Source organism: Echiichthys vipera (genome assembly GCF_963691815.1).
Source record: "Echiichthys vipera genome assembly, chromosome: 19".
NCBI classification, from domain to species: Eukaryota; Metazoa; Chordata; class Actinopteri; order Perciformes; family Trachinidae; genus Echiichthys; species Echiichthys vipera.
Genome location: NC_139844.1, coordinates 16,741,081 through 16,756,675, shown reverse-complemented (window position 1 = coordinate 16,756,675; position 15,595 = coordinate 16,741,081). Strand labels below are relative to the sequence as shown.

The 15,595-nt window shown below is 40.4% G+C and overlaps 1 protein-coding gene across 4 annotated transcripts in view; it reads right to left on the bottom strand.

The window, feature by feature from the left end:
• Positions 1-1,949: 1,949 nt before the first annotated feature.
• Positions 1,950-15,595, bottom strand: part of wasf1 (WASP family member 1) — a 57,221-nt gene continuing 43,575 nt past the window's right edge. For 2 of the 4 annotated variants that reach the window (XM_083934504.1, XM_083934503.1), the window contains exons 6-11: positions 15,315-15,398; positions 10,823-10,879; positions 9,835-10,004; positions 6,877-7,056; positions 3,923-4,491; positions 1,950-3,555 (exon numbers count right to left, since the gene is read on the bottom strand). In XM_083934504.1, coding sequence (XP_083790630.1) covers positions 3,398-3,555; positions 3,923-4,491; positions 6,877-7,056; positions 9,835-10,004; positions 10,823-10,879; positions 15,315-15,398 — 1,218 coding nt within the window. In that variant the 3' untranslated portion in view covers positions 1,950-3,397. The remainder of the gene's footprint in view (positions 3,556-3,922; positions 4,492-6,876; positions 7,057-9,834; positions 10,005-10,822; positions 10,880-15,314; positions 15,399-15,595) is intronic. The other 2 variants (XM_083934506.1, XM_083934505.1) reach the window with 2 other exon arrangements.

Sequence of the window (15,595 nt, the reverse complement as noted above, 5' to 3'; positions counted from 1 at the left end):
GACAAGGAGAAGTGGAAAGAAATTGGAGAAGTGGAAGTGAGAATGAGACGAGAGAGAAATGATAACAGAAGGAGGTGAAAGTGTGATGGCACAATAACCCGTGAACATTTCATTTTAATCTTCATTCTTAATCAACACCTGACAAATCTGAGACTTCTCCTTCAAAGGACCAGATGTGGATAAACTCCAGGGCCCTGTTCCTCCGTACATGGATAAGTGAGTTAGCTTGATTTGATTGTTCATTATATGGTACTTTTCAGTTCTTCAAAACTGACTTAGAACTGTTCAGTTTGGTGGATCATGGCCGAGAAATTTTAATGCCAACCCTTGTAAACTGTATGAACTAATTTTTTTCATTGTTGATATGATTTTAGATGAGGAATGATGAGGAGCTTGGCGGAATATTGCAATTGCGATATGATTCGCAATATTGGAGGTAAAGATAATTTTTCCATCATTAATTATTAATAATTAAACCTCAATACTTTTTAATACAATGTTTCAAAAGTATATGATATCCACGTGTGATTCAATCAAAAGTACTGAAGCTATTAAAAAAGCCGATCTACAATCAGATTTCAAACAAAGGTCGCACAGATAAAACAATGAGGAAGAAAATCAACTGTGTTGGTATGTGTTCCAACGCTTTTTCTGAACCAGCAGTGTGTGCAGGTTGTTGATTTGGACAAAAAAAGAATCCTATTTTGTGTGAATAAATACACACAGAACTCTGTTCTTGAAACTACTACTACTACTTCTTATTCAGAAAATATATCTTCTAAATTATCACAAGCTAACTTGGTTAAAATGGCGGTTGTAGGTTTAATTTGTTAATATTGTTGGATAAAAGTCAGCTCTTATTTTGAAATAAAGGCAACCTGAGCAGATAGTTGAAAGCACAATAGGCTCTCATAGGATGAGGTTTAGTGCTGGTTATATGAGTGTACTCATGACTGACTGAATGTCACTGTGGCTACAGCACATTTCTGCTGCAGCTGCACTGCAGTTACTGTAAATCTGTCGAACTGTGGGACGCCCACTTAGCTGAATCGTCAAAAATGCCAAGAAATAATCTTAAAATATAAATAATACGAATAATAAATAAAGCTGATGAAACACTTTAATGAAACCTGCTGGACTTTCTCATTGAGCAGATTCCCCTTTAGAGATTAAGTGTATGATAAAATGTCAAGCAATCCGTCTTACGTTTGATTTCATGCTAATTAAAACAGACTCAAAAGGATCTTGCGTACTGAATCACTTCAATCCAACTGCATAGATACACGATGCCACATTTTAGGTATTTTTGTCTTTACACCACATATCCCCATTAAAATGGCGTCATTATTTACTATGTTTCTGGTTGCATCAATCGAATAAGAATCAGAAATATTAAGTTGAATATACATATTTTGCATATCCCAAATTAAATAACTCTTTTTCATTCATTTACAGTTTTATTGCTTTTTTAAGTCTAGCATTATTGTGAAATAGAAAAAAATAGAATTGTGTCAATTACACTGAGTGATTTCGAGAGTTTCTCAATAATTTAGATGTTCTCATCTAGTGTGATCATGTCACTCTGACTCCGCTTGTGTCCATACTGAAAGGAGTAATTCATGACTAAAGTTGACGTTGTGTCTTGGTCATGATCCAGCTAACCGTTTAAAGCTTTTACTTTTGCTTAATGACTTGCTGCTCAGTTATCCACGTATGAAGAGGAGCAGGGCTAAGCTGTGGAGATGAGACAAACTCAGCTCAACAACGAAACATTTAGGGCTGTAACATAACATTAGATTTTTATTAATTCAAGCAAACTGTTACAGTCAACAGTTACATAAGTTACATGGTATACAGTATTGATCTAATCTTTTTTTAAACCAGGGTTTCTGTCCCCCCCGTCCCTTTTCCCCCCCAAACATAGAAACAGCAAATCCATACAAGCGCAGGCAAGTAAGTAGTAACAGCACAATACATTCATGAACTCAACGATACGTTTTGTACGAACAATAAGGCAAGTAGAAGAAAGAACGAACAAACAGAAAAGGATGGCAGACATTTTCTTTGAAATGAGCCAAAACAAGGCATAATGTAGCCTTCTCTTTTAGACCTGAAAAGGCGACATCGCATAAAATGTATTCTTTTTAACGTTTGCTGCTGTAGAACCAAACTTGGTAAGGCTTGTCGTTAGTTGGCAGGTACACAGGAAAGGGGGATCTGAGGGAAGAGCTGCCTTCAGGGGTGTTGAGTGGTTTGTACCTGGTGTTGGTCAGACTCTCATTATCACGGGTACCTTCTCAAAATTCAAAGTTTTCCTCGGCACATTGAATATTCATCAGGGACAATAAGAGAGGCAGGAAATCTGATGTACGTCTACAGCATTTAATCACTTCCAGTGTCCATTTCTATGGCATAGAACTCGAGAAAAGGATGGGAGCTCAATATACCAAAAATCAATGGCTCAGTGTTTTTCTTTGACATTGCCTGATGTCGAGATGAGCATATGTGGCTCCTTCGAACCTGGACAGACAAAAAAGCTCAATCTCATGGCATACATTTCCCTGGGGTGAAGAGTTAGATGTAAGTGGATGGATATGCATGCGCATGGCCAAAGCAGCCATATGCTTCCCCTACTTCATTTTCACCCATACAGCAATCATCACATGACATACCAACACAATCTTTTGCTTTTTCTAAGTGGTAAAGTCAGTCCTGATAACAAGAGAGAAAACAAAAAAGACAACCCAGCTGGTGTTCACATTGAGTGACTGTTCGTGTAGTGGTCAATGTATCAGCAACTACTGGCCCGTTAAAACTGCAAATGTTTCAGCAGAAAAAAGGTAAATAAAGGACGATAAAGTAAAATGGCATTCATTCAATGCCATGTTCAGCCACCAGGTGGCAGACAAATGCTGGAGAACTAAGGACAAATGCAACATGCCTTCATTTTTTCCTTTTCTATTATCGTTTGTTTTTTTAACATCGACGGACAGATAAGAAACAAAAACAAGTGGTTCTCCAAAAAAGTTATTTTCATGGTTAACAATAGTAAACATGGGGGATCATGTCATGTCATCACAAGAAATCCGGAAGAATAAAAGGTTGTGTGGTAGTGCAGAAAAGAATGAATGCATAAACTTCTCTTGGAACACTCGAAAGATTGACAAGGGCGACGTGGAGATTCTCCTCCAAATACAAACCACATCAAGACAGAGATAAAAAAAAAAGAAAAGAAAAGAGGGCAACAACGATGTTTCGCTTCTTTTCAAAGTAGAAAGGAGTCTCTGATGGCGAGGTGTGGAGTGAAGGGTAGGGGGGTCGAGGGAGGGGTGCACCTGAACACATCACGTCCTCTGCCGCTGACACTACCTTTTTCCTTCCATCTTTCTGATCGCCATCACTCCATCCAGTCTCCTTCGTCAAACTCGGACTCGTCCTCAGAGTCAGAGTACTCCACAGCGATGCGGCGCGACAGGATGGTGGCCACGTCATTGCCGACACGCTCATGCTTAGCCTCTTGCTCTCGCTGCTCCTCCACTTTCCGCAGTTGTATGCCTGGAAGAAGCGGTAAACAGACAGGGAAAGACTTCAGTTTATGATCATATAATGTGAGGTCCGAAACCCAAACATATTTATTATTCATTCATTTTGCTTAAAAGGGACGATGATTTATCAATTATCAAATGTTTTTAAGATTAATTATCTGTCCATTAACCAATTAAATAATTAACTAATATTTCAGCTATAATTTTATAGATCTGATGTATTTCTCAAATAAAATGTTGGCATTTGAAATGCATACAAGGAATCAAACTTCTACCACACACTCCCTTCTAAACTGTGAGTGTGTGCTTTTCCACACAAAGCATGACTCCTCACTGCTGGCTGGAGAAGTTCTCAAACGTTTCTGAACACAACCCACCTTTTCTGATAGCTTCCAACAGCACACTGCGTGCATCGCTGATGGGTGGCAGATTGGCTGGATGGAGCCTCTTGCTCCCAAAATCGTGGAGGGTGTGGGGTAGCGGGGAGGCCATGGCTCCTGCTGAGGGGAAAGCCGGCACAGGTGGCGGGCCTGACAGACAGGGCGAGGAGCTCCGTGCTCCAGGGAGGGGCAGAGGAGGAGGCGGCGGGGGAGGAGGCAGGATGCTGCCGTCCGACTGTGTCCCAGAGCCCATGGGTGGGCCCCTGTCCAGGACCTGCTGGAGACGGGCCGGGGAACAATGGAGGGGAGGCGCCACGGGTGGAGGAGCCGGATGGAGCACCCCCGGGGCGATCTGGAGAGGAGCAGGAGGAGGCGGGATTGCCGGGGGCTGCTGCTGGACTGGCAGAGGAGGAATGGGAGGAGGAGGGGTACCCCGCAGGCCCGAGGAGGGTAACGGGGGAGGCGGAGGGGGAAGAGGGGGAGGCGGTGGAGGAGGAGTGTTGGAGTTGTGTCCTGCTGTCCGGGCCGGAGACTGGGGTCTGCTGTCGGAAAAACCTGAACTGGAACTAGAGGGAAGAAGAGAGAGAGAGAAAGAAAAGGGGGTCATGACGAGGAAGTGACACTGACCTAAATGTTAAGAAGTGCATTTGAAGATCCACGATTTGTTATGCTCCTTCTTGTTCAATAAAAAAACAAGTGCTACATTAGTTCATAAGACAAGTGATCTTATTCCAGTAGAACAATATGCAGCAAGGCAGCAGTCTAAGCTGTGGCACAACTTAAATATCATGTTTACAAAGACTGACACTGGTGCAAGTAATGAAACTGAAATTGCAGCGTTGTCAGTGAGGTTTAGACATTGGAGTGATGACGCCCCTTACAGTTGCCACCAGCCCTTACAAAATACTGGAATGTGGGTATGCTGAATTACAGGGTAAAGGCCAATTCATGTCTGAGAAAAGTGTTGAAAGCACATAACATCTAAACCCTACTGTAACTATACAGTGAGGACTGAATGTTATCAATATTGGCAATTAAATTCTGCTAAAGCCGTGTGGGGAGATCAAGCTATTACAGGACATTGAAACACAAACATCAACATGTTCACAATCAGTTTACTTCCTACGAAGAAAATTGCTGCAGACAAAAAGCACAGCGAGCGAGTGAGAGAGAGAGAAGAGGGAGGGAAATAATGTGTTGAGTATTTCCTCCAAGTGCTACATTAAATGTGGCGAGGGGCCAAAGTGAGAACATTAGGTATAGTAGATGATGATAGTAACTTATAAAAGAAAGAAACGGGAAGACAGCAGAATCAAAGGTCAGAAAAAGGCTGAAAAGTAAATAAAAACAAGATGGGGATGGAAAGAGTTTGTTGTGAGTAAAAGGTGAAGATAGCTGAAAGGCAAAAAATCAATGCGATATTTCTCTGGTTCTGCAGCCACAGCCTTAATCATTCCCTCTGATCTCTCCATCCTTTCAGACAGTGACATATGCAGCAAAAGTGGGCAGCAGAAAAACAACCTGTAATACGCTCAGTGACCGTAACACTTTATTGATCAAGCCCTTTTTCTGAGCATTTTCCCTTTTTTTCTTCAGCTCTGGACCACAAAACCTTCATCTATCCATCCCTCCATTCTCTGCTGAGCTCTAACAGAGCGAGAAATCCTCGTCCTCCGTAAGAGTGGGAAAAATAATGAGATAACAAACACACAAAGCAAACGTGTGCCTTCTGTCTGTCACAACAGTATATACAAATCGTTTTTCACTTCAACGGATCTGCTAGGGGCACCAGATGAGCAGGATTAACTTCTTCAGTCAGATAAATTGGGAATCAGTGCTACAACTTCCTGCCGAGCAAATGTGGGTGAGTGAGCGCCTATCATGTCTTATAACTGCTATGCAATACAATAAAGATGTATTTTAACATTCTACTCAACCATTAGGTAGAGCACATTTTGAGTCACTATTTTATTTTAAAATGTGCTAAACTATTCTCAAACTGACGGAGTCAATTATTCAGTTTAAGTACGTCATGCTAAAGAAATCCACTACATGCCGCCGTGTCTTTAAATAGTCTTAAATAGTCTTTTCGCTTTGCCTCCTTCAGGAAGTTAGTGACAAAAAAACAAACACGAAAAAAGACTTGAGGGCTCTGTGTGATGGCATTTCCAAAGGTAAGTATATAGTTTCAGTTGAAAAAAAAAAAATCTCATAGGGGACAAATCATTTTTTTTAAAAACATGATTTCCCAACTGGTCGAATTGTTTTATGGTAAAGATAATGAAGCTAAGCAATGTAATTAAAATTGACTATTTCATATTAAATTAAAAAAAGAAACTTCTGATCATTCGTTGTTGTCGATCAATTTAATTTACGGTAGTTAGTCCATTATATATATGCGTGAAATAAAAGTATGGTTTTTTTCTTTTTTGTCTAAAAACATGCTCAACTAAATGGTTGGATTGTACTTTTATGGTAAAATAAGGGATTTCAAGATAAGTTTCAAATAGTTATGAAATTAAAAAAACTGACAAATATTCACTGTGTGTGTGTATATATATATAAATGTATAATTCAAAATTACATTTCACAATTTCTGAGATTTTTCTCAAAGTACTGTGATGGTGGTAGATACCGTGGAAATAATACTAGTACTAGTAATAGAACTAACTGAAACTAATTAAACACAAATGAACATGTTGGTACACTATGTACAAGGTTTCTATTTTTTATTTCTGTTCTACATCTACCATAAACGGACATCTTCACCATTCAGCAGATGACTATGTTTAATTTTTGTGGAGTCTGTTAAAACATGTATTGATTACTGTCATTATTGCCCCAAGGAATTAAAAAATTTAAAAAAATAAAAATAAATAAGTGAGGACAGTAAAGGGGTCAGCGGTCTCTGAGGGGACATAAAGCTAAAGTTATGTTGTCTCCTGTCCCACCTGATCACAGAGGGTGGCTTGATCTCTCCCAGTGGGTGCATGAGAGGTGGAGGCGGTGGAGGGTCGTGGGGCCGCGAATACATTCTGTCCCCGGTACGGTTCAGCAGCTCGTTCATCTGGGTGTAGGGCAGCGCCGCCAGCGAGAAGGGCCCGTCCAAATGTTCCATGTACGAGGGAGCCCTGAGCAGAGAGATATGTTGTCCTTAACTCACAATTAGGGTTGGCTTCTCTTTTGAATTTTCCCGCTGCTTTTTTTATGTTATTTAGTGTCTATTGTCATATTCATTGTCGTATTTCACACTCATCATGAATTTTACCTGATGGAGGTCTGAGTGAGGGTCACGAGACACATCTATAAGACTTTGTGGTGTGCAACTGTTACCTCTATGGCCCCTTGCAATCAAGCAATGTCGACTCATGAACCCTTGTCACATATTTGACTGTGAAGTGGTGAGCACTTCCACCAAATAATGAATTTTCACCTCATAACATTTTTGAAGAGGTAGAACATTGGTGTCACAAGGAAAAATAATTAAAGATGAGAAGGATGAAAATGAATGATTTTGCATAGCAGAGTTTGTGTTTTTTCATCTTTCCTATCCTGTAAATCTTCTTTCAGAGTGGAGATGATTCACCCCCCAGATTGGGAATCTTTATTATCGATTGTACACAAATGTACCTAGTCATTACATACAGAGGTGGAGTCAAAGTTAATGTGATGCATGCAGGGTGCAGTCTCTAACTCCTAAAATGTGTTAAATACAGTTTTTCAGAAGCCATCAAAATGAGCTTTCAATTTCAATTATGGGTATCAAAAGCAGGATCTGTGATTCAAATGAATTATTTAGATCTGAACATATGGTCAAGTCCCATCACACTTGATACCATCGAGCATACGAGCCTCCAAAAGGTTCATGGAGAGAAACGGGAAATGTATTTTTTCTGTATAAGAAAAGTCACTGTGCAGCTTTTGTTTTATGAATATTCCTATTGAGCAGTATATCAGCCCACTTAATGCCCACTTTAAAGTAAAATTCAATATGCTGATCCATAGTGAGTTGTTGCGCTGCAGCTCAGCAGAAATAGACATATGGCTCAGAAGGAGTGGAAACAGAAAAGTATTGGGAGTCCATGACCCTTTATAACCTACTAAGCAGCCTATGTTTTAAAGAAGAAACTTAAAATGCAAATGTTAGTGGTCATGGCATAAAATCCAATCAAGACTAAATTACAGCAGTCGGTGTGGAATCGAACTGTGAACATGGGGAACCATAACCCATGTAGTGTTAATACAACAGCTTTCTATGATCAAACTTGTGTTAATGAATCAAGAGTTGAGTAAAAGAGCCGAGGTAATTAGATAACATGTTCAAGCTTGCTGATGTTTTTGAAAATTGATGAGATCAACATTTTACACTTTGATTTGTTAAATGCAATTAGAGATGACACGATGTTTTTCTCAGCGAGTCTGTGGACTCAGCATCTGATCTAGATATTGCATCACAGGAAAAATGAAACGAAATACAGAAAGTAGCAACATATGAGGCTGTATCACGGTCCACTTTGAAGATACTATATTTACAATGGATTAAGTTACAAATATGATGAATCTGCTTCTTTCTGTATCTTGCATCAGTTTTCTATATTTTTGAATAATGAGCAAAAATGTGAATGTACCTCAGCTACAAAAATAACTCTTCATCAGTACTGCTGGGCTGCTTTCATGGTCCGGGTGAATCTGTCCATCACCCGGACAGGTTATTTGGTTATGACGTCAAGTTTAACCTTAATTTTGCATTCACAACCATCTTTATGTGCCGACAGTGCGATACACTTCCTCATCAGCACGTGGAAGAAAGACTTATGTCAGCTATTTATGGAACTGACAAAGAAAATCAACACTTTGATCTTCAAAAGACATTGACTGGCAGCAAAATTATTGAATACGGGAGGCTTTTTAGCTTTGAGGCACATTAAACACAATCCCAACTGTGGATTGTAGCTGTTGTCTCTGGATTGGAAATTGCCATAATTAGGTACAATTTATTCTTGTTCTGTATTTTTGAAGCCCATTGATACGAAGAGTTATACATTCTGTATTTCCATTAGGGCTGAAATAATTACTCACTTAATTACAAAAATGAATCGAGGCAAAATCTCTGTGGTTTAATTTGTTTAATTCCTATCTCGCGCAGCCTGTTCAGTGCAGGGATCATTGTTCCACACGGAGCTTCCTTGCGGATGCCCACCACTGCATCCGGAAAAGGCAGCAAATAAGTTTGGGATCATTTCACACTTAAAAAGAAGCCAAAAAGGTGCAATGTTTGCACTGCAAACAAGAACTGTTGTACCACAAAAGCACGACATCGATGATTCAGCGTCTGAGCCGAAGGCAGCCTGTTGTTAACGCCACTTCACCGAGGGCCGCTGTTCCGGTTTAAGGAGGGCGTAGTTTCAGTAGCTGTCCTCTTGAATGCCTCTATGTTTAGTGTGAGTGTGAGTGTTAAAAATAATGTTACCTACCTGATCAGTCTTTAGAGTTTTGTTTGAGTAAATGTGTCAGTGGCATTTTGTCATTGCTTGTTGTTACGGTAAACAGGAAGAGAGCGAATTGCTCTTCCTGATAATATCCATTTCTAATTCATTTTCTAAATAAATCAATTTATCTTTAAACCTGCTTGAATAAACACGTCGCGTAGAATTTTATGCACTACTTTGAATTGTATAAATAGTATGCATGGTCAATTGCGGGTGTTACAAAAAGATTTTATAGCTGCAGCACTTATTTCCATGGTTACCAGGATATACTTGTCATAATCGTCATAACAGGCTAAGCAGCACTGACGGTCCTAGATGAAGAAATTGAAATAGCATGCCTAAAAGACCTAAATATTTGCCTTTGATAATTTTGTTGAAGGTACGACCAATTTGCAACTCTGAGATGCCACCTCTACATACCTGTTGTCGTGGTAACCTGCAGATCCGTTGGCCTCTCTGTGTTTGTCGTCAGGTAGGCCTATGTCTTGGGCAAGCTCTGCGCCCAGTGCCAGCTTCTGCCACTCCTTCTTACGATCGTGAGGCGCCCGCGGTATCTTCTCTGGCTCCTGCGGACGGTCTATCGCCTTAATCTTTGGTGAGTGGGGTGGAGGGTGATGAGGAGGAGGCAAGAATGGGATGACGATGATGATGATGGTGGTGGTGATGACGAAGATGTGGAAAGAAGCGGTTAGAGGGAAGAGGCAGATCATGGAGATGTGGGAGATGGTGAGAATCAAAAGGAGGATGAATCCGCAAGAGATGGTTTATGGATGGAGAAAATGAAAAGGAGAGGGAGAAAAGATAACAGATTAGCTGTTTATTAAATCGTATTTTTTTCATCTTCTAAGATAAACAGGCACAAGTGATAGACACACTTTTTAAACATGGATCTATGTCTCTTCAGGAGATTAACACTTGTTTTCTGATGCTGCTATACCCTCTTTATTTAACAGTACAGGTGCCACATAAATATCCATATACCAACACCTCTCTCTTAATCAATTCACCTTCATTTTACATAACAGCTATTGTCAGACCTCCTGTTTGTCTTAAATGAGGCGACGTAGGCTTTTCTAATAGACAGTGTACTGAATCAGTTCTCTGAAGAGACAAATCACACAGGCGTTTAAAGAAATACTGTAATACAAGCTGGGGAACAGGGAGTGCTCTGGGAAACTTGGACCAAATCAAAGTATATATTTTTACTGAAGCATGGAACTGAGAAAGTACTGATGAGTTAAAAAGATTTTTACATATTTTCTCCAGTCCATCACCATACACAATAGCACTCCCTGCCACCCAGACTTTAGCATGACTGACTCAACACCCACAGCTGTTAAAGAAACTGAGCAGCTGTAACAGAAATCACACAGTGTTTTTTGAATAAAATCGCTGTATTTTCACATACCTGCCCTGGAAGGTCTAAGTACCTATAGACCTGATCATACATGCGGGGGTCCTGCAACTATAAGAACAAAAAAAAAAACACAAGAGAAGCACCGGGGGGTGAGGGGAGGGGGGTCAAATAAATCAACACGGCACAGGTTTGAGCACAACACTGCTGCACAGAGTCAACAGGGACAAAAACAGAGTGGGTGGTGAGAGAAGGTGGGACAAAAGGGAAAGAGGGGAAAAGAAAAGTGCTGTTAAACAGAAAATGACAACACGTGGCACAGCTCGGGGCACGTCACAATGCAGGTAGGACGCAGCAGCGCACGCAGTCCAGTCCAAACACACACACACACACACACACACACACAAAGAAGACTGAGGTAGAAAAACAGATCTCACTGGAATGGAAGGACAAACTACAATGTTTGTTTCACCATGTGGGGAAAAACTTAGAAAACACACACACACACACACACACACACACACACACACACACACACACACACACACACACACACACACACACACACACACACACACACACACACACACACACACACACACACACACACACACACACACACACACACACACACACACACACACACACACACACACACACACACACACACACACACACACACACACACACACACACACACACACACACACACACACACACACACACACACACACACACACACACACACACACACACACACACCAACTAAAAAACAACACAAAAAGGAAGAAGGGAGCATTTCACAGTTGAACTTAATACTAATGTAAATCAATCAAGTTAAATAATCATGAGCCACTTTATGCATTCATGTTAGAAAATAATATGCAATCCTAATCAATCAACAATTCAATTAAAAACACATTTTCTGCTTTTATAGGGGGATACTTTTAAGTGTTGTATATCTTTCTTATTGTCAACAAATCCCATGAAAGACAAAAAACTTAAATATGTTTACAATGATTTCTTAGACTCAAGCCCAGACTCACTGAAGATATAAATCTAAAAAAAAAAACAGGTCACACATTTATATTTTCATTTAAAAAATATAAAAAAATTTTTAAACAGCTGGGCACTGTGGATTTTAGAAAACATTACTCAAACTGAAGCAGTGCCTTTGTTTGGGAATGTTTTCAGCTTTATATGGGATTCCTTTGAACTAAACTACGGTGCTCATTTTCATTGTAGTTAAAAAAAACATGTCTCCCAGTGCACATTGTGTCTTAATGGTCTATTTTTTAATAATTTTTGGACAACAATGGAACTCTGTGGCACAGGAGGAATGAACAGGGTTCTCACACTTTCTTAAGTATCAAAAGCAAGGACTTTTCAGTCCCAATTCCCTCAGATTCAAGGACCAACTATGGCATAGTTTGAGCCACGGGTCAAGGTTTATTACTGCTACAACACTAAGAATTTTTAGAATGAGAACTAGCTACAGAGGTTTATAGACAACAGTTTAATAAGAAAGGTTTCGGCTGTATTCACTGTTGTGTTCTTTAACCCCCCCTAATGTAGCACAAGTAGACTTTGCATTTCACAATTATTTTTTTTTTCGTCAGATCGCTGTCATGATCTTGACATTTCCGACTGCGCTTCATTTCGCAGAGAAAGAAAGAAAGAAAGAAAAGAGAGGAACTGAGCACCTAAAACTTTATTGTGGCAGTGATAGAGGCAGAATGTTGCCTGTACAGGACTCTCACACCGTCTCAGACTGTGACAAGTCTGACCGCGTTGGCCACCACAGCACCATGTGGGGTTGCATTTCTCCAGCCTAACAGACTAACCCCATTCAAAATGAATGAGAGGACTTGTGTTTTCGACGGACCACCTGATCTGTTCTGAATGCCCCGTTAGGCTTTGGGTATACAGGCAATACTTGTTAGTAGGATCAGTTCATTATTGGTTGTAGTCTTTCATGGGATTTGTTTACAGTGTGAAAAATACAGAACATTACTGACGTCAGACATTATAAAATCGGCTGTAGTGCATTATGGGTGAACACATTCTACAGTATGCCTTTACACAAAAAAAACATTTCAACCTACTGGCTAGCTTCTGAGGAAACAATGATTGCAATCCTATTTCTTGTAGCAGAAACACAATAGAGGTTGTTGTGTGTATGTGGCAGTGGCATTATTTCTCCAAGACGAAAGGCAAGGTAAAAAAATAAAAAAATAAAATTTAAAAAAGGCCTCTGAAACATCATTTCATTGGACTTTGCATTAAAACCAGTACTAATTGATTTTTTCCAGAGTGGCATGCCCAGCTTATTCAATAATTGTTTGTGTGTGTGTGTGTGTGTGTGTGTGTGTGTGTGTGTGTGTGTGTGTGTGTGTGTGTGTGTGTGTGTGTGTGTGTGTGTGTGTGTGTGTTCAAATGAGGCTGGCTGATTCAACTCAGCGTGGGTTGTGGACAGCATCTCTTCTGCTTCGGCTAAATTATGTTGATTTTTGCCCGTCCGCTGCTATGGCCGGGCCGATGGGAAATCCTAACGGCACATTGATTAGGTTCTGATTCATCATGGCCCATTACCTCTGATGAGGCATTGGCCGAGGGGGAGAGCCTCTGCGCTCGAACAGACACTCGCAATTGGACAACCGACCTCAGATAGCCTCCTAATCTGCTACAGAACACTCATATATCAGGACAGACGAAACGAATATCATTTATTCCAAACATGACACCTAGTGCTGAGACTGAGGGAGGTCAAATATTTTAACTTATTGTCCTCTGCCATTTAAAAACTGTGCAGAGCCTTTAAATGTTGCTGGATTTTCCACAAGACTAGTTCCATTCTGAATAAACTCTGACTTCCTGAAAGGTTTGCAGTTCTTGACAATATTTAAAGAAGCAATTTTGCAAAAATGATGAGAACATACATAATACTACTTCATAGACTATTATTATGGGCTTTTGGTGTTATTGATATTAGAATGAGGAGTGACAGGAAGGACAGGTGGTAGACAGATAAAAGAGCAAGGAAAAGAAAAACACCTAATGCCTCCAGACAACCATCTGTCCAGCAGAGAGCCTCACACCGTGATGGGTTTAATGCAGAATAAACAAGGGAGGTACTCTGTGTTTGTAGATGAGAGAGAAAATGAGAAACAGTGAATCTGTGTGTGTTTGTGTGCGCACACTTTTGTCACAGTTGTTATAAATGTGGTTAATTTCAGAGGGCTGCGTGCCTCCACTAGGTCGTCATCCTTCATCTGAATTGGACCGGTACTGGCAGAGAAAGTGTCACTGTGTAAGCACTGCGAGTGTGTACGAGTGTGTGTAATACTGCGGTTTTAGATTTATGTTACGTACAGAAAGTGTTCTGTCCGTGCACCTATTCATACCCGCGCTTTATTTTTGTGTGTACCTGTGTGTCTCTGCGTGTCTGTGTGAATGTTCAATGTGACAGACTCAGCAGAACTGCGTCTATGTTACCGGGTAAATGACCACCACAGGGAGGCCCGCAGAGGCACACAGCAACTGGACCACCCAAGTGCTGACAATAACACAAACCCCTCACACAATACACTGCACGTTTCTGCTGCTGCTGATCTATTGGATTTGTTGTGCACATTGGTACACTAATTATCTCAGGCTACTGATGTTACAAAATAATCATTGTACATTTAAATCATTTCAATTAAAAAATGCAAATGTGTATCTGTCGCTATTATGATTTCACAACTGTAACAAAGAAGAAGCTGCTAAAACGTGCATCACAAAGTGTTAGTTTGACCACTAAACCAATGTCAGCGAGGCAAACAAGTCATCTAAAGAGGTCTCCCATTCCAAAGACGTGCAGTTAATTCCATGATCACTAGTGTATGACCACTCTGAGTTGTCTTGCTGTTAGTGAAATGTCTACTCCATGGCTGTGTCCCAAATTCCTTATTTTCATAGTATCCTTTCCTACTTCATGAATAATATAGTGTAAACTGACATGCAGACAGGTGTTGCGAACTCTCTGATTTTATTTGGATTTAAAAAAAAAAAATCTCATTTCAGGTTTGGCTGAGACGAGACTTAAATAAAGGAATGCATGAATATATAAATATTTAAACAAACAAAAAGGACATTGTTCTATTTTCTAGCCACAAACAGCACTGCAATTTATTTTTTCTGAAACTTTGACTTGCATGACCTGTTATGTAATTGAGCAAAAATGCACTGAAAAACAAGTCAGACATCTAGTCAGGATTCTAAGGCGAGGATAAGCACTAGTAAATTTAGTGAGTGGTTAAAGTTATTCCAACAATTCTCCCTTTTTTGGAGGATTACCGAAAAGACTCTCATATCACTTTAGTAGAACTGGGATGCAGTCAGGCCAGGTAAACACTGGAGGCTTGTTAGTTGATAAGTGCAGAAGTGGGGAGCTCACTTGTCCACAGCAAACCAGAGGGAGAGTGGGGGAGTGAGGGAGGGCTGCAGGCTACCGCATGGGGAGCAGATGCTCTTGTGAAAGTGGGAGAAGGGGAAAAGCTCTTACCTCTGGGGGAGTGAGGAAGGGAGGAGGGGTTTCAGAGAGGACTCTTATAAGGCCATTGGGACACACAAGATAAGGTATTTCCAGCTGCACAGATTTAGACACAGTTAGAGCGGGATTCAGAAAAGAGAATGTGAAGCAAAGGTCAAGAGAAGACAGAAGAAGACAGATCCTTAAGCAGTATTTCTACACCTTTTTTACCACCACAATTTGGAGGCACTAACCACTGAAACATACAAAATATCACACGCCTTCTCAGCTGTCTTAATGTGGCTTAATATAGC